Source organism: Spermophilus citellus, assembly GCF_964194105.1.
Source record: "Spermophilus citellus genome assembly, chromosome: 1".
NCBI lineage: Eukaryota > Metazoa > Chordata > Mammalia > Rodentia > Sciuridae > Spermophilus > Spermophilus citellus.
In genome coordinates, this window is record NC_138182.1 from 287,703,755 (window position 1) to 287,722,678 (window position 18,924).

The window sequence follows — 18,924 nt, forward strand, 5'->3', positions numbered from 1 at the left end:
TCACACATATACTTACACACTCAGACACATACGTGTTTATATGCATTCTAACATACACACCACACACTTTGCATCTGTACATGTGTGTACCCCTGCATGTATGCATGAACACACTTGGACAACACATATGTACACACCCATGCATTCATGCACACGCACACTGCAGCCCTGCCACCTCAAGGTCCTGTGGCTCCTTTCCTCCCGACACTATCGGCTGCAGACTATGGGCTGGGCCCACTCAGGACTTGAGTTCTCCGTTCACAGAGGCTGTGGACAGTGTGCTGACCAGCCCTTGCTGGTCACCTGGCCTCCACCAATGGTTTCTGATGATCTTGTAGAAGGCGATGCAGGGAATGGTGAGGCACGGCACCCCAGCCACAATGGTCACCACAGCGTACACCCAGCCTGGGTAGGCCACCTGCTGGGACTGGGGAAACTTGTCCTGCAAGAGGGCCACACAGGGTGAGCAACCCAGAAGGCAAAGGCACTCTGACCCCACCGTGCTTGCCTGCTGCTCGGGGGCAGGGGGACGCCCGCCTTCCTCCAGCACTGCCTCCCCCTGCCCATGGGGAACTTGGCAGCTGCCCCTGTTGCCGGCTGGACACTCACGTAGCTAGGGTCCCAGACGTTGTACGTGAGCTCTTTGTTGACCTGTATCACGAAGTAGAAGAGGAAGATGACCAACATGATTATGGGGCTGACCACTCTCCACATGAGCTGCCAGAAGATGTTGGGCTTGTGGCCAATCATGAACTCGATGTCCCGGTTGAACCTGCAGCAGGACAGGAGGGGTGACCTCCATGAGTCCACCAGGATGCAGCTTATCGAGGCCCAAGGCTGTCCAGTCCTGCTGCCTGGACGTGGCATGTCCTGGAGGCCACGCCCTGGCATCCCTCAGCAAAGCTCCACCCCGTGTGCAGGCAAAGCTCTGCCTCTTGTCGGAGGAGACTCTGGTCAGCGGAGCCACCTGCCAGCCCGTGTGCCCAGAGGCCTCACTGCCTGGGATGCCATCACCAGCTCTGAGGCAGGCTGGCTGTCAGAGGTTCCTGTCCTCGCCACGTGCTGGTGACCACAGAGGGCCAGTGCTCCCGGGGAGCAGAGCAGAGGCAGCCGTGAGACTTGTCCCCTCCGCTCCTCCTGACACATGTACAGGGTCAGCTCTGAGGCTGGACAGTGCCCATCATGACCTGCCCTGGGGCTTGAAACTGTCCTATGCCCAGCTTTCTGCACAAAGGGTTTACTGTCCTTAGAAATCAGGATGGACAGGCGGAACGTAGGCGTGAGCCTGCCTGGGGTCTCTGAGACTTGGTCTCGGGCCCGCTGGGGGCCTTTGGAAGCCCAGCCCTGCAGCCCATCCACCTGGCACCTGCCTCTCCTACCATCCACAGACCTGGAGGCAGCATAGATCAGTCTGCATGTCCTTCACAGCCACCAAGCTGGGGCGTGTGGCTAATTCCACAGGCTCTGCTTAAAACACCATTGTGACTTTGAAACCCCCTGTGGCGACCTGGTCTTCCTCAGCCTGGCCCTGCTGCCCTTGGCTGCTGCAGCCTGGTTCCCACACAGGCTAACGAAGCCCTGTCCATGTACCTTGTGGACTGCTATGTGTCATGATTCAGAACAGGTCTCCCAAAGCAGGAGCCCCAGCAGAGGGTGGCACTTGCTGAACTTGGCCACCCACAAGGGCCCTGCCTCCCGCAGTCCTGTGCAGCAGTAGGGGATGATGAAGAGAGGCAGGGCAGGTGTGCAGCCAAGGGCCTGTGGGTCCAGGGGGGCTGCCTGCCTGCCCGCCCTGAGAAGGCTGGAGTGCTGCTCCCCCACACCAGGAGCGTCCCTGCCTGTGGACAGGGAGTGGTGTGCAGCCCCAGCCCCCTGCCCAGGACACTGCTGAGGGCCAGGCCTGACTGAGCAGGAAGCTCCTACTGCTCTCAGATGCTGCCCCATCCTGTGATTTTGTGCCTGCCCTTGAGCCCCAGGGGCTATTTCAGGGTCCCCAATGGAGGGTCTTGCTCATGCAGTGTACCCAGGCTGAGCTGCGATTCCCTGGTGGCTGCTGCTGCGTTTTCTCTCCCAGCACTGTCACCACACATGGGTCCCCGCACTGCTGCTCAGCCCTGTTTGCACAGTGACATCTAGTGTCATCGGGAGCTGGAGGGCTTGGACTGCTTCCAAATGGGCATCAAGGTGCCACCTCCGCCAGGCTCAGCCCCATGCTCCTGCCTCTCTCGGTCCATGCAGCAAGGCCAGGACCAGGTGAGGCCTGCTCCCCTGAAGGCCATCGACACTTGGGCCACATGGCAGCAGAGGCCTGAGCCGCGGCACCCGGTCTCCCCTGAGCCCAGCAGGAACTCTCCTGGACTGAGCGCATCTGTTAGACACGGCTGTCCCCGGTGCACCGCCTCCGGCCTACCTGTCCACGCCGTACACGTAGACAACAGCAAACATCTCACAGAAGGCGATGATCAGCAGAGGGATGGAGCCGGCGTAGCTGTCCATCAGGGACAGCCAGTACTGGCCGGAGTTCAGCGTGAAGACGAAGGCGATGAGGTACATGCCCAAGCAGATGACACCTGTGGGCCGGTGGGCGCAGAGCCATGGTCACGGGGCAGGGCCCACCGAGGAGGGTCTCCCCTGAGGGCGCCACCCCCTGGGTGCCCACACACCTGTGAGCAGCTCCTTGGGCCACTTTTTGGGGATAAGCCTGAGATCCTGCAGGGGCACCACCACACCCTCCATGTTCCCGAACATGGAGGAGAGGCCCAGGCAGAAGAGCATGAGGAAGAAGAGCACCGACCACAGCGGGGACACTGGCATCCTGGTGATGGCCTCGGTGAAGACGATGAAGGCCAGGCCCGTGCCCTCCACACCCTGCACAGCGGCACATGGTCACAGGCCACACCAGGCACCTGGTGACCTGTGTTCCCCAGGCCCACACCAAGAAAGGGCTGGGCACTCGGGGTCATTTGGTGAAATGGGTCCATCTGTCTTCTGGGACCAACTCGCTTTTTAAAAAGCTTAACTCTGCGCTATGACCGGTGGGCGGGTCCCACCTCCCAGCAGCGGTCAGAACCCCATGTGGCCAGGATGACAGTCATGGCCACTAGGGGCGTCTGCAGGGGGCTCTCCCTGTGCTGGGCTCAGAAGGCTGCAAACAGGCCCGTGAGTGGGTCACAGGCACACACCCTGACAGTGCTGTGAGGTCAGCAGGCCAGGCACAGGTGGGCCCTGCGGGTGTGCGCCGAGGCCACGCCACCGTCCCGGAGAGAATCAGGAGAGAAACCTTGGCTCAACCAGGAGCCATCCTCTGGAAGTCCGTGGGACACCAGGGAGCCTCAGGACCCCTCTGCCCTAGCTAGCCGCTAGCTCTGTGACTCCTGCTCCCAATGTGACCTTTTAACCAGTGGCCACAGCAATAGCTACAGTGCCAGACCCTGAAAATGACCTGCTCCTCCAAAGCACAGGCTGGCTTCCAACTGGAAAACTGCAAGGTCAGACGCAGTCACCTTGGGCCACCAGATGGAGAGCAGTAGGTTTCCCTAGGTGTTAAAATGTCGTTCACAAGCTCCATTACTAAGGTTTCCCCGGCTTCCTGACGGCTGAGGGTCAACCAGACAGAAGTGTGGTGCTGGCCGCCTGGTAACTCTCCATCTTTACAGAAGGAGTCTGCAGGGAGCCCTAGGTGTTCAAGGTCAGGGACTGGGGCTGGTGCAGAGTGGGCTCCACATGCCCGGAGGGGCTCTGAACCGCATGGAGCCCCCCAGGACCCACCTCGGAGAGGAAGGAGTTCATGTCGCAGTTCTGGAAGCTCAGCTGCGCGTAGGCGACGGGGTCCGTGGTGTTGCACCAGCGCTGCATGTCTGCGAAGTTCTCCTGGGTCACGTTGCCCTCGGGCAGGTCGAACCCGTTGATGAGGGTCAGGATGTTCCTGCAGGAGAGTGGGGGCTGATGCGTGCCCCGATGGCCCCCGGGGGGTGCATGGGTGGAAGGGGTGGGCACAGCCCTGGAGGGGCCCGCAGGGCCCTGTGGGAGCGTGGGCGGTGGTGGGGATGCACTCACGTGCTGAAGCAGTCGTCGTAGCGCTCAGTGGCTCGGAAGCCGATGATGGAGTAGACCACGGTGGCCGCATACACCGACGTGAAGCCGTTGATGATGGACACGATCACAGAGTCCATCTCACAGTTGTTGCTGTGGACGAGAGTGGTGCCTGCAGGCCCGGCATGGCTGGTGTGTGGGCGAGGATGCACCCGCCCAGAGTCAGGCAGTGTGGAGGCCCCACCATGTCCAGTCCTAAGGCTGCGCCCTGCCCTGGGTAGGGAGCAGGGAGCCCACTGTCCTCTGGTGTGTGGGCATTTCAGACTCAAGAGTGGCCCAAGGGCTGAGTCTCAGCCCCACGCACATGGCTGGTGGACCTCACTCTTGACCTTCTTACCACGTTAGGAGGCCACACACCTTCCCCCACGGGTGGCTCTGGACCCCCCAAAGCCTGGGGACACCTGGACGAGCTCTCACCGCCGGGCCCAGAGATCTCTGTGCTCCAGTCCCAGCCCAGCTCAGGCAGGGGACAGTTGGCTCAGAGTAAGGGCAGGCCCTGGGCCTCCACCCCAGCAGGCCAGGCCCACAGCCTCTGGAAATGGCAGGCCAGGGCCTCCCTGCCCACACCCTCCTTGCCCCAGACCCTAGTGAGATGGGTGGCTTGGTTTGGGTTGTAGGTTCTTATTTGGAATTTTAAGAGGGATTCACTTCACAGATGCCAGGACTGGGTGGACCCCAGGCCTGGGTGGACCCCCTCCCAGGGGGGAAGGAGGAGCTGGAAGGCTCTGTCTGGGACTTGTCCTCTGAGCCCTGGGCCTCCGTGACATGATGGATGTCACCCAGGGTGCTGCAGGGGCGTCCCAGCAGGGTCCCCCGTGGAGTTTAGTCTGTGGAGGGTCTGCAGGGTTCGTGCTGCCCCAGGTGGCTTGAGGGCCATAGAGCTGTGTAGTCCTGGCCCCAGGGGAGGTGTGGCCACCTATGGCTTCAGCTTAGGGCCCCTCAGGGCTGCGAACTTCCGAACTTCCTCCCTGTCCTCACAGCCGCAGTGACCTCACTCAGCCTCCGGCTGAGGCCTCCACACTGACTGTCCTGGCAGACAGCACCAGCTCCCCTCCCTCCAGAGGCTTCTGTCAGAGGCAGAAGCTGGGTGTGGTGGCCACTCCCAGATCCTGAGGCAAGAGGACGGTAAGTTCAAGGTCAACCCGGGCAACTTAGAGGGGCCTTTCAAACTAAATAAAAAGGGCTGGTGGCGTAGTTCAGTGGGTGATCACCCTGCGTCCAACCCCAGTACCAACGGTGACAGCAATAACCCAGTAATAAAGTAAAAAGGGCTGTGGAGACCAGAGGCGGAGCGCCTGTGGGCACACGTGGGCCAGTCCAGCCCCCAGTTCCAGGCCCCCCAGGCAGCATGTGAGCCATCAGGGCTGCAGCTGTGTGCACAGTGGGCACCGCCCCGCACCGCAGGGACCTGGGCGCCTGCACGTCTGGCCAAGCTCAGAGCTGGCAGTGGCCAGGCGACAGGCAGAGCCCTGCCCAGCAGTGCCGCCCCTCAGTGTCCACACCTGTGTGCTGGTGCTCACAGCCGCCAAGAAGTGGAAACAGCCTGATGTCCCGGCTAACAAGTGGACAGGCAGGCTGTGCCCTGTCCACCACCACCCAGTCAGCCATGCCAGGAAGGAAGCGGGGTGCCCGCTTCACAGGGAGCTCCATGCAGCCCGAGCAGCACAGCCAGGCCGAAAGCCACCAGGGCTGGCCCCAAGGACTTGGGAGGGACCGCTCGGGGGTCGGGTATCTCTGGTGAGTTGAGAACGTCTGGTCCTGGAGGGGCCGCTGCCCGCTGTGGTGTCCTCAGCGCTGAGCTGGGCACCGGCGTGAACTGTGTGGAGGTGAAGTGTCTGAAGCCGGTGGAGCTCCGCCTGGCTCCGCTGCAGCGGGCCTGTGTCCTCTTCCACCCCTCCCCGCTGCCCCAGAGGGGCTTCTGAAGCCCAGGACCCGGCCCACGCGGTGACACTGTACCCAGAGTCTTCGGTCGAGCCCAGGGCGACACTGCCCCACTCTACCTGCACCATGGCTGGTACCTGGTGCCCCTCCTGCAGTGCCCGGAAGCCCTCTGTCCGTGCTGACCCTGGCCGCCTACCAGCCCTGCCTCCCCGATCACCGTGCCCTCCTGTCAGTCCCTCCTTCCCAGAAGGCACCCCTGCCTGCCTGGCCTCTGTGCCACCTCTGTTCAACCTCGGCTGCCTGGCCAAGCCTGCAGGTCCACCTGCCCACAGAAGGCCATCCTGCCCTGCCCCTGCTGCCTCCTTCCCGCCCCCACCTCCGCTCATCACCACAGACACATTTGCTGATCACTTGGCTCCACCATGGCCCACCAGGCTTCACCCAGGATGGCCCTGTCACACAGTAGGTGCTTGTCCCCCCAACCCACCATGGGTCACTTAGACGGCCCTGTCACACAGAAGGTGCTTTTCCCCCCATCCACTGTGGGTCACTGAGACGGCCCTGTCACACAGTATGTGCTTGTCCCCCCACCCACAGGTCAGCAAGGATGACCCCGATGCACAGTAGGTACTGGTCCCACTCACCCACCACAGTTCACTGAGGATGGCTCTGACACACAGTAGGTGCTTGTCTCCTCACCCAGTGAGGATCACTGGGGCCATCCCTGGTAGGTGCTCCACAGCGCCCCCTGTGTTCTCCTGGGGCTCTCAGGGAGGCTCTGCCTGCAGGACCCCACCAGGTCTGGGGTGCCAAGGAGTGAGCAGGGACCGCGTGGGTGTGGAGGTGGGGACCAAGGAGAGGGAACACACAGAGACCAGGCAGCGGAGCTCGTTGAGGCCCGGCTCGAGGAACACCCCGGGCATTCCCTTCCAGGTGCCCAGCCAGTGGGCTGTGAAGGGGGCCGGGCTTTGCCAAGCAGCTCCGTTCTCCCTTCTCGTGCTCACAACAGAACTGCCCTTGGTCAGCAGGAAACAGGCCCAGGCCCTCAGTGCCCTGCTCTGCGGAACCCTCCTGCCCCACACTCACTGCACAGAGTTGTAGCTGGAGAAGGAGATGAGGCCTCCAAAGGCCAGCGAGAAGGAGTAGAACACCTGGGCGCCCGCGTCCAGCCAGGTGGTGGGGTTGGCCAGCTCCGTGACCTGCTCCGACAGAGACCGCGGCTCACCCGCCAGGCCCAGAACAAAGGAGGGTGGCCGGGGAGGAGACCTGAGCCTCGGTGGTGGGTCAGGGAGGGAGGCCGCCTGGGCTGGTGGTGACTGGTGGTCAGGATGGACGCTGGGGCCACTATTCCACACAGAGGGGCCACCTCAAGCTTACCAGTGCCCCCACCCTGCACAGCCGCAGGAGGGCCTGCAGACAGGACTCCCGCTGGGCCCTCGTTGACCCTCCTAGACTTGGGACTGGCCAGGTTGCAGCTGGCCAGCAGCCTGGGAGCTGGTCTTAAGGCCAGGAGGACACAGAGTTGGGGAGGGCCTAACCCAGCAGGGACCCCCCAGAGGATCTGGAGAGGGTGGACAGCAGGAACTCACGTTGGGCGTGAACAGGAAGACGATGCCGTTGGTGGCACCCTTCAGCGTCAGGCCACGGATGAGGAAGATGGTCAGTACAATGTAGGGCAGCGTGGAGGTGATGTAGACAGCCTGCATGGGCAGAGGGCACACGGGTCAGGCCGGGACGAGGGCAGGGCTGGCAGGCAGGAAGCCTTCCCAGCCGAGGATGGTGGCCCCTCTCCGTCTTCCGCTAGGCCTGGTGTCACTTAACGCTTCCACCGGGGGAGACGGGATGACTCTGTGTGCAGAGCGCAGGGCGGGGCTGGACCCTGGGCCTCATGATGCTGGGCCAGCTCCACGCTGGGCCGTGCCTCAGCCGGCGTGGGACGGTTCAAGAGCCTGTCTTGAGAGCATCTTGGCCAGCCCGTGTGGCAGACCTGGGGCAGAGGCTCCCCAGAGGACATGGGGACCAGGTGAGGTGGTCAGTGGCTCAGGTGTGGGCCTGGACACACCCATACCTTCCCGGTGGTCTCAATGCCACGGATGGTGCACACGTACAGCACGCTCCAGGCACAGGTCAGGGAGAGCAGGATCCACCACTGGATGGAGCCCGAGTCGCTGATGGAGGTGGAGATGTTGAGGGTCTCTCGGTACCAGAAGTAGTCCACGGAGGAGCTCTTGGCACACTCCTCCACGTAGCCTGCGAGGGCAAGCCAGGCGCACACCTCAGGGCTGGGCCACCAGGGGGAGACGCGTGGGAGAAGGGCCACCAAGGCCCCACATGTGCCCGGAGACATGAGCGTGTTGGGGACACACGCCAGACTGTGGCCTGTGCTGCTGCTTGCTGCCCCAGCTCCTGGGGGCACACGCTCAGCTGGCAGGAGGTTGGGGTCTTGGATGCCCTGGCCAGGTCCATACCCGTGACTGCCCTGCTCTCAGGGCTCACAGAGCGGGGGGGGGGGGGTGCCGTGGGAGGGACCTGAGACTTTTCCCCCCTGCAGGCCCCCGAGGGAGGGGTCCTGGAAGGGCCAGGGTTGGGAAACACGCACAGGCACCCGTGGTGGAGACACGCGGGGCCATAGGTGTGAAGGAGCTGGTCCTCTGGACATCCCACCAGGCCCTGCCTGGAGCCTGGAGACCCAGCAGTTCCCGGATCTCTGTCCGTGGGGCCCTGAAGGCTCTGGTTTCTCAGTGACCTGTGGCTCCGAGGCGCTCTTTCAACAACCAGGTCGGTAGCACCCGGGTGGCCAGGCACAGAGCGTGGCCCTGCGCCTTCTAGGAGTCCCGTCACTCCCAGGGGGCCAGGTGGGGGGGGGGCACTGGCTCCAGCCAGCCTCACCTGTGTGGTTCCCGTTGAGCGGGCACTCGCTCCACGGCAGGGGCTCCTGGAAGGAGTTGAAGAAGTACCACATGACCAGGGCGATGATGGTGTTGTAGTACAGACCCACCATGAAGGACACAAACATGGAGGCAATGCCTGCAGGAAGGGGTGGCTGAGGCCGAGGGCAGCTGCCCCCACGGAGGGCCTCCCGACAGGGCACTCGCAGCGGAGGGGCAGGAGCAGTCCCCCAGGCCCACCCACACCAGGGGCGGGCGGGCGGGGAAGGCTGTCTGTCGAGCTCCTGGGGGAGTGGTCCAGTGCCTGGGACGATGGGGCAGGACCACAAGGGTGTCATGTGTGCACTTAGAATGTGTGTGTGAGAGGGATGGGGGACCGACGGGGACGGGGGAGGGACGGGGGACAGATGGGGATGGGAGGGACGGGGGACTGACGGGTACAGGAGGGCTGGGAGAGGCCAGGGTTGGGGGAAGGAGCTCTGGATTCCAGGGCAGGGTGTGGGTAGTGGTGCCGGTTGGGCCTCAGGCCTCAGGGCAGGCCCCACCTGGACTCAGAGTCCCTTTCCTAGTGGACCCTGACCCTTTCCTCCAAGCTCAACAATTTTTTGGTGCCTACCCAGGTTCTGAGGTCCCAGTGAACTGTGGACCTCTTGGTGAGAACACGCTGGGGCCACCCCTGGGTCAGAGTTTGTAAATGAGTGACCACATCTGGAGCTGGGGTCAGTGCTGGGGGACTCCTCACTGAGTATGTGGAAGTAGGCCGAGAGCAGGCAGCTAGTGCCCTCTGCTGGCCTACTCTGGGCAGGCAGGGGTCATTCTGCTGTCCTCTGAACCTAGAACCTCCTGGGGACCAGGAGCGTCCAGCCCTGACCCTGCCAGCTACACTCCTGGAGGCTCCAGCAGAGGGTTTCTGAAGGCCTCTGAGAGGGGTGACCCTGGGATCCCTCTCCGCCTGGGGACACTTGGAGGGCCGGGCTCCAGTCCCTGGCCCAGGAGGGGCCACACCAGACACGCACCTACGCCCTTGAGGGCCGGGTGGATGGAGCTCCACACGCCCACACTGCCCTTCCGCAGCCGCTGGCCGATGGCGAACTCCAGGTAGAGCAGGGGCATGCCCTCCACCACCAGCAGGACGAGGAACGGGATCATGAAGGCTCCTGCAAGGGCAGAGCTGGCGTCAGGACGCAGGCCCCCAGGGGCCTGGGGACGAGCCCAGGGACAGTGCTGCAGAGCACCAAGGTGGGTGGGAGGGCGGACCTGAGCCGAGACGGAGCAGTGAGTCACGGACCAGGGTCGGGTGCACTGCCTGCTCCTGAAGGGCCACTGGGAAGCAGGCATTCCACCCTCACACAGACCGACCGGCTCCACCTGTCCTCTGGGGGTGTGGTCGCTGGACCAGGCAGGCCGCTGCCGCTGGGAACACCGGACACCTGTGGTGTGGGGACTCCTAGCCAGGGCCAGTCGGCCCCCAGAGCTCTGCAAACAGGCCATCTGCCCTGAAGGGGCCCCTGCCAGCCCCTGCTGATGTCCAGCCTGCACCTGTGCTGCAAGGGGGCTTCCAGCAGCACCTGGGAGCTAGTGAAGGTGTCCAGGGAGCTGGGCAGAGAGGGTCACTGAGCCGCTGGGGAGGTGAGGACAGCGTGGGATGAGTGTGGGAGGAGCAGCAGGCGCCAGCCTGGGCTACAGAGGCACTGGGTGTGCTCAGCAGGGTCTGTGAGGGGGCTCAGGGGCCCTGCAGTGGGTGTGGACCCTATCGGTTTTACCTGCTTGACCCAGGGCCCAGTGAGAAGCGTTGGTCAGGATGCAGCACCACCCTGGGGCTGGGGCTGAGCCGGCCTGCACCTGAACCTGGATGCTACCCTCATTACCAAATTGTCCCCACCTGAGAGGAGAATGGAAAGCCTCCCCCCTGGCTGGGTGTGGGCACCTCCCCCAGGGCCCTCTCAGGCAGGGAGCAGCTGGACTGTGCTTAGGACACAACCCACAGCCCAAGTACAGCCTCAGAGCCAAACACAAGGCTGCCTGAGACCAGGTGTGGGCCAGCCCCAGGCCACTTCCCTGAACGCTGGGCACCAGCACTGACCTGCGACTGTCCTGCCAGGCCCCCTGGTGTCATGTACAGCTAAAGAATGACAGATGTGAGCCACCCACCCTCAAAACCTGCCCTCCTTGGCCTGGTGTCCTAGGCACAGGTGGCAAGACCCACCCCAGAAGGACACCCCAGATCCCAACATCTGGCCAGAACACCCCCTGGGAGCAGCCTGGGCCCTCTGGGCAGAGCCAGGCCCCTGTCAGGCAGGGACAGCATCCTCCAGACTGACAGATGGACAGAGAGACAATGAGAGGCAGAGCCAGGCTTCCCTCGGTTCCAATGAGACCCTTGGGGGTCCCTGCTGCGGTCAGGCCCAGCGAGGGAACAGAGAGTGGTGGGGCCCCAGCTGCAGTGTGGGTCAGCAGGTCTTGGCATGGGGGCGCCTAGGGCTCCTGGGGGCCTGGCTCAGGACAACCCAGCACCTCTGGGAGGGCCAGGTGGGTCCTCGGCCCCTGGGGGTCTCCAGCAAGGCCTTTGAAATGTCCTTTGAAACCAAGCCAGGGGGGGCCTTTCTGTCCTCCTGTGCCTCCCATGGGTGCTGGCGCCCAGGAGGGAGGGGCTGTGGTGAGTCTCCTGCAGGACGGCTGTGTGGGTCCAAAGGTCCTGGGAGACCCGGCCTCCTGGTGCTGCCCGGAGCCCTCGGCTCACTGGAGCACATTCAGAAGCCAGGTGGCAGGACAGACGGACAGGGAAGTGCTGGGGATCGCACTGCCTGGAGGGAGCCACACCCCCTTCTGCAGGGTAAGTGCTCCGGCTTGCTGAGTGGAGGACAGGACCCACAGAGGACAGGACCCACGGAGGACAGGACCCACAGAGGTCAGGACCCACGGAGGACAGGACCCACGAAGGACAGGACCCACGAGGATAGGACCCATGGAGGACAGGACCCACAAGGACAGGAACCACGAGGACAGGACCCACGGAGGACAGGACCCACAGAGGTCAGGACCCACGGAGGACAGGACCCACGAAGGACAGGACCCACGAGGATAGGACCCACTGAGGACAGGACCCACAAGGACAGGAACCACGAGGACAGGACCCACGGAGGACAGGACCCACAGAGGTCAGGACCCACGGAGGACAGGACCCACAGAGGTCAGGACCCACAGAGGACAGGACCCACGGAGGACAGGACCCACGGAGGACAGGACCCACAGAGGTCAGGACCCACAGAGGTCAGGACCCACGGAGGACAGGACCCACGGAGGACAGGACCCACAGAGGTCAGGACCCACGAGTACAGGACCCACGGAGGACAGGACCCACAGAGGTCAGGACCCACGGAGGACAGGACCCACAGAGGTCAGGACCCACAGAGGACAGGACCCACGGAGGACAGGACCCACAGAAGTCAGGACCCACAGAGGACAGGACCCACGGAGGACAGGACCCACAGAGGTCAGGACCCACGAGTACAGGACCCACGGAGGACAGGACCCACAGAGGTCAGGACCCACGGAGGACAGGACCCACGAGGACAGGACCCACGGAGGACAGGACCCACAGAGGTCAGGACCCACGGAGGACAGGACCCACAGAGGTCAGGACCCACGAGTACAGGACCCACGGAGGACAGGACCCACAGAGGTCAGGACCCACGAGTACAGGACCCACGGAGGACAAGACCCACAGAGGTCAGGACCCACGGAGGACAGGACCCACGAGGACAGGACCCACGGAGGACAGGACCCACAGAGGTCAGGACCCACGGAGGACAGGACCCACGAGGACAGGACCCATGGAGGAGAGGACCCATGGAGGACAGGACCCACAGAGCCAGCCGTTGGAGGCAGCCCCTGGACTAGAGCGGGGCAGGCTGGGCTTGCTGGTGGGCAAGGGGCCAGGGGCACTGGAGAAGCTGGGACCAGCTCTCAGTGCGGCTATCCTGTCTGCCCTGCAGAGTGTGGAGGGAGCGGGGCAGCAGCACTGGAGGGGCCAGCAGAGCCCTTCAGTGGCCTGAGGCTTGAGGCCAGTGCTGGGACACACCTGGAGACAGGTGTCTCTGGCCGCAGGTGTGAACATGGCCCTGGAGCTGATCGCAGTGTGGACGTGATGCCTCTGAGGGGGCGTCTCAGCTGACTGAGGCTCGCCCCCCTTACATGTGCCCCCATACTGTGCAGAGCCAGGTACTCCCCTGCCCTCCTGCCAAAGCCTCACGTCCCCGGGAGCCTGCAAAGGGGACCCTGGGTCCTTTCAGCTGTTCCGTGAAGGCGGAAGGCAGACAGAGCCTCACCTACAGGGCTTCTCTGCCAGCCCCCGCGTCCAGAGACACGGCCAGGTTAGCTCACCAGGAGCTCCTGTGCGGAGTCACAGCAGGAGCTCAGAACCTTCCCCGGGCAGGCAGAGGGCCTGGGTCCTGCTTCCCTGAGTCCATCTGCTGGAATCCTGGCTTCTGCTCCTTCAGGCCAGGGGCTGGGTTATTGGACATGGTCAGCACAGGGCAGAGTGATCCAGGGGCACAGGTCTCACGGTGACCTGTGCTTGCTATCTCTGCAGCTGTTGGAGAGCCTGGCTGGAAGGTGGCCTCCAAAGCCCGGGAGGTGACCAGGTGTCCCCACACAAGAGGACAGGGGCAGCTTGTCCAGGGACTAGGGGAGAAGGGCTTGGTGGTGTCCTCAGGACCACCCTAGACCCTGGGCTCCCCAGGACCTCTCTGCCTGCCTGGAGCCCAGGCCCTGCAGGGAAGCAGGTGCCCAGGAGACCCTGCCCAGGGGTCCCAGCCTGTGACAGAGCCTGCACAGCCCCTTCCCCACCTGTCCTCCAAGGGTCAGACCCCGTGGTCCTCAGAGGGAAGTGTTAGGACCCAAAGCCCCGCGATCTCCAGGCTCACCCTAACCCCGAGGAGCTGGAGCCCTTCAGACTTCCACCACATCCCGGGGCTCACAGGAGGCCCTTCTGAGAGACCCTGAAATAAAGTGCTGTGGGTCAGCCTCAGACCCACCGATGCTCTCCCAGGTGGACACTGGTCAGCCCTGGCCTCCATGGGCATCCTGGTCCGCTCCCCCTGTGGCACCTGCCTGGCCCCCTGCCTGTCCTCCCCTCTGCCCTGAGTGGAGAGGAAGGTCCCAGGCCTGTGTCTCTGTAGGCAGCCCTGGCTCCTTTAGCACCAAGTGCTGCAGGGTCCTGGGGCGGGGAGGGGATTTTGGCGGAAGGCTGAGGGCTGAGCTGAATTCTGGGAAGCCAGTGTGGAGAAGGGACCTGGGGAATGTCAGCACCTGGCCTGCTGGGAAGCCCCACCCTAGCCCCAGGGCACCCACCTGCCCCAAGTGGGACCTGCCGGCTGGACCAGAGACACCAGAGAGTTCACCTGCACAGCGCAGCCTGCGCAATTCGGAGGGCAAAGCTGACCCAGGAGTGCCACCCGCTGCTCCCTGGGCACTTCCCTCAGAGCCCGTGAGGCTGCACGACCAGTCGTTGAGAGAGAACCTGATGCCACGCCTCATGGCACGCGGGGTACCCGCAGAGCCTGTTCCTGCAGTCGGGCTGGGCCTTCAGGATTCCGAAATGGTAATGGAGCCCAAGGCTGCCCACAAGAGGGGCAGCAGCCTCCCAGGGCTGGGGGCCAGGGGACAGGCTAGGGATGCCAGGCAGCCATCGGGACCTATGACCTCCATGTTGGCCACTCGCCCCCTGAGCTTCCTGCAAGCAGCAGGAGCCACCCGGAGCTGGACAAGGGGCCAGCCCAGGCTCAGACCCACACCAGGTGGGGAAGGGGGCTGCCTGTGGAAGGCCAGGCCCTGGAGTGGCCCCGCTCCACCTGTGGGCCTTCGGGCTGTGCCTCTAGAGCCCGGCTTGGAGTCCAGCAGCATGTGCCTCTGGTCACCCTCTCCCAGTCCATGGGTCTTAGGGGCCCAGTACCCAGGCCTTCCATCCTCAGGGGAGGAGGCTCCACCTGGAGGAGCTGCCCGTCCCTCTGTGTCTAGCCGCTGCGAGACCATCTTTGAACCCACAGCTACCCTGGGCTGAACAGGGTAGGTCTCCCCAGGAGACTAGGGGTGGGGACATCTTCAGCCCCCTCAGCTCTCTGAAGGGCGTACTGGGGGTCCAGCAGGGATGGCCATCTGTGACCTCCGGCATCTGGGTTGTTTGCTCCTGGCCTTGCAGTTTGTCTGGCCTCAGCCTCCACCTGGCCTCAAGCCCGCCCCCACCCCCTGGGCCCTGGCCATCCTACCTCCTCCGTGGCTCTGGCACAGGTAGGGGAAGCGCCACACGTTGCCGAGGCCCACGCAGAAGCCCACACAGGTGAGCATGTACTGGGTCTTGTTGTCCCACTGGGGCCGGGAGCTGGCCTCCTTCTCCTCGATGCTCTCCAGCTCATCCAGGGAAGGGATCCGGTCCTCCAGGCCCGGGTTGGGCAGCACGAGCCTCACCATGGTGGTCACTGAGCTGGGCCTGGCACACGCAGGCAGGATGGGAGCCAGAGGGCAAGTGGCGGTGGCTGGGAGCCCAGTGCTTTATAGGGAACCTTTGGCACCTCACCAGAGCACCTGGGTGGATGGAGGCGTCAGCAGATCAGCAGGGCGCGTCTCAGCTGCAGTTAATGCCTTATCTGCCCATCCCAGGGCCCTGGAGCCACCCCCTGCTGCAGACAGGAGGCCCGGCTGGCCGCCCCTCCCCTGTGCAAACAGACATCATGGGGGGAGTGCAGCCCCAGGCCAGGGCCAGGCCTGCTCCCTGGGAAAAGGGGCCCGAGGCAAAGAGATGGTATCTGTTGGCCCTGCCTGGCCCAGCAGGATACTGGTCCTCTGGGTCCTTGGAGCAGCTGCATCTCCTCCCTGCAGGAAGCTGGGCAGGTCTCCTCTCAGCCCCTTCCAAGTCAGGCTGTCCTCTGGACATTGCTGACCCCAGTCCAGGGGAGGGGGGGAAGCCCTGTGCTGGTACTGGACATTGCCTGTGGTGGGAGGGCTGTGTGGCTCGGGTCCCTGCCTGTGCGGCCGCAGCCTCTTCCCTCCAGGGCACTGTGCGGCTGCATTGTGCCCGGGCAGTGCCGGGCCCGTGGTACCCCTGCTCCCCGCTGGGGCGCCAGGGTACTGCGCCAGGGTTCATCTGTGCCAAGACTGGAGCAGAGTGGGGGTGCTGGCAGGAGCTGGGGTGGGGGACGCCTCCAAGCTGGGCCCTGCCCATCTGGCCCCGTGGCCCCTCTCCCCTCAGGAGCCACCTGGGCTCCAAGACCCCCACTGGGCCTCCCTGAGGTGACCCTGGTCCTCTCCCCAAGCCCATGTCCTGGCTACTTTATTTCTCCAGCAGCCAGCCCCACTGCAGGAGGAGCCCCCAGGCCAGGCTCTGTCCCACCCTCCACCTGGCTCCATCTCGGGGCGAGGGCGTCCCTTGGGGTCACCAAGCTCAGGCTGGCCTTTGCCCACATGGGGTGCTCAGAGGGTGGGGGCCAGAGATGAGGCTTGCCCTTGAGAGCATCTGGCTTCCAGGGTATCAGAGCCAAGGGAGGGCGGGGCTCTGCAAGAGGCTGCAGAGAGACAGAGACCGTCAGAGACAGGGAGGGGGAGACAGAGGGGCAGAGAGGTAGAGACAGAGACAGAGACAGAGACAGTCAGAGACAGGGAGGGGGAGACGGAGGGGCAGAGAGGTAGAGACAGAGACAGAGACAGAGACAGTCAGAGACAGGGAGGGGGAGACGGAGGGGCAGAGAGGTAGAGACAGAGACACAGGGAGGCAGAGACAGAGACAGAGACCATCAGAGACAGGGAGGGGGAGACGGAGGGGCAGAGAGATAGAGACAGAGACACAGGGAGGCAGAGACAGAGACAGAGACAGGGAGGGAGAGATGGAGGGGTAGAGAGGTAGAGACAGAGAACAGGCAGAGACAGAGACACAGGGAGGCAGAGATAGAGGCAGAGAGACAGAGACAGTCAGAGACAGGGAGGTGGAGACGGAGAGGCAGAGAGGTAGAGACAGAGACACAGGGAGGCAGAGACAGAGACAGAGACAGTCAGAGACAGGGAGGTAGAGATGGACAGGCAGAAAGGTAGAGACAGAGACACAGGAGACAGAGACAGAGGCAGAGACAGTCAGAGACAGGGAGGGGGAGATGGAGGAGCAGAGAGGTAGAGACAGAGACACAGGGAGGCAGAGACAGAGACAGAGACAGAGACCGTCAGAGACAGGGAGGGGGAGACGGAGGGGCAGAGAGGTAGAGACAGAGACCCAGGGAGGCAGAGACAGAGACAGAGACAGTCAGAGACAGGGAGGTAGAGATGGACAGGCAGAGAGGTAGAGATAGAGACACAGAAGGCAGAGACAGAGACAGGCAGAGAGACAGAGACAGTTGGAGACAGGGAGGTGGAGATGGAGGGGCAGAGAGGTAGAGACAGAGAGACAGAGACAGTCAGAGACAGGGAGGGGGAGACGGAGGGGCAGAGAGGTAGAGACAGAGTCACAGGGAGGCAGAGACAGAGACAGGCAGAGAGACAGAGACCGTCAGAGACAGGGAGGTGGAGACAGAGGGGCAGAGAGGTAGAGATAGAGACACAGGAGGCAGAGACAGAGACAGGCAAAGAGACAGAGACAGTCAGAGACAGGGAGGTGGAGACGGAGGGGCAGAGAGGTAGAGACAGAGACATAGGAGGCACAGACAGAGTCAGAGACAGAGTTACAGAGGCAGAGACAGAGACACCGAGAGGTAGATATAGAGACAGAGGCAGACAGAGACAGAGGTAGAGACAAGCAGAGATAGAGACACGGAGGCAGAGAGACAGAGATACAGAGGGATAGAAGTAGAGACAGAAGCAGTGACAGAGAGATACAGATATAGAAATAGACACAGAGCGATAGAGACACAGAGACAGAGAAATACATACAGAGATGTAGAGACAGGAACAGAGACACACAGAGATACAGAGAGCACAGAGAGACAGACAGAGACAGAGACAAATAAAGAAATGGAGACAGATACAGAGACAAAGAGAAACATAGACACCCAGTAACAGACCCAGAAAGACAAAAGCAGATAAGAGACAGACAGAGACCGAGGGAGACGACAGAGATGGAGAGACGGGGAGGCAGGGCTGTGTGGGGATAGGAGGAGGTGAGGCCCGGCCCTGAGGGCCAGCCAGGAGGGCCCGGGCCCAGCTTTCCCCGGGTGTGGTGTGAGGCCCACAAGGGAAGGCCAGAATGGGGATAGTCCCTGCCCCCAGAGTCCCCATGGCACAGCCCTGGCCTGTGGTCCCTGGGGCTTTCTCTTCACCCACACCCTCCAGAAGGTCCTGCCAAAGCTGGACGTGGGCTGCTCTCAGTGCAGTGAGCCCCAGATCCTGTGTGTGCATCGCAAACACGCTAATGCCGCGTTTCCTGCGGAAGTCCCCGGAAATGGCTCTGGCAGAAAGCCCTGTGCAGGGCGAGCAGGCGGGGCCTCCCCATCAGGTCCTGGGGTGCTGCCCAAGGCTTCCGAGCCCCGGCCACCTGTGGAGCTCCTTTTAGCCACCCTCGGGGCATGTCCAGATGGCCCAACTGTCCCCGACAGCAGGTTTCTATCAAGCTCACATGAAGTGTCCTATGGGCTGGGTGGCCTCCAGGGCAGTTGCGTCCCTGGATCCACAGTGTCTGTGCCTGCAGGTGAGGGGGACGGTGATGTCATTTTTGCCCACATTTCTCTGAACAGAGCGTCAGGCTCCCCCTGACCCTGTGGGGGAAGGGTGCAGTCTGCGGAGGCAGCGTGGCTGGGGCAGGGATGGTGGTGGGCACCACGGTGGCCGGGCTGGACTAGGCCAGGTGTCAGGCTGCCTCACACCCAGGCTTTGGGCCTCTGTCTTTGCTCTGATTTGTGGACGGTCACACCCTTCAGCCTCCTGGTAGAGGAAGTGGCCATCCAGCCATCCATCTTCTGCATCTGCAGACAGCGTCCCCTCAGACTGTCATCCTGCCCTGTTTGTGGTTAGCAGGCTGAGCAGTGACCAGGCCAGCTGGTCGAGTCCTCCACAGGGGTGGTTTCTGGACATCGCTGGGCCCTGTGGT

General features: G+C 63.2%; 1 protein-coding gene across 1 annotated transcript; it reads right to left on the reverse strand.

Moving 5' to 3' along the window:
* Positions 1-238: 238 nt before the first annotated feature.
* Positions 239-15,329, reverse strand: SLC6A19 (solute carrier family 6 member 19; the record flags this gene model as incomplete). Its single annotated transcript, XM_081305585.1, has 12 exons — positions 239-442; positions 610-772; positions 2,411-2,570; positions 2,664-2,868; positions 3,769-3,925; positions 4,057-4,185; positions 7,060-7,172; positions 7,563-7,673; positions 8,042-8,223; positions 8,863-9,000; positions 9,878-10,018; positions 15,128-15,329. 12 exons carry the CDS (start codon positions 15,327-15,329, stop codon positions 239-241), a joined length of 1,905 nt encoding a protein of 634 aa, XP_081161711.1.
* Positions 15,330-18,924: the final 3,595 nt, after the last annotated feature.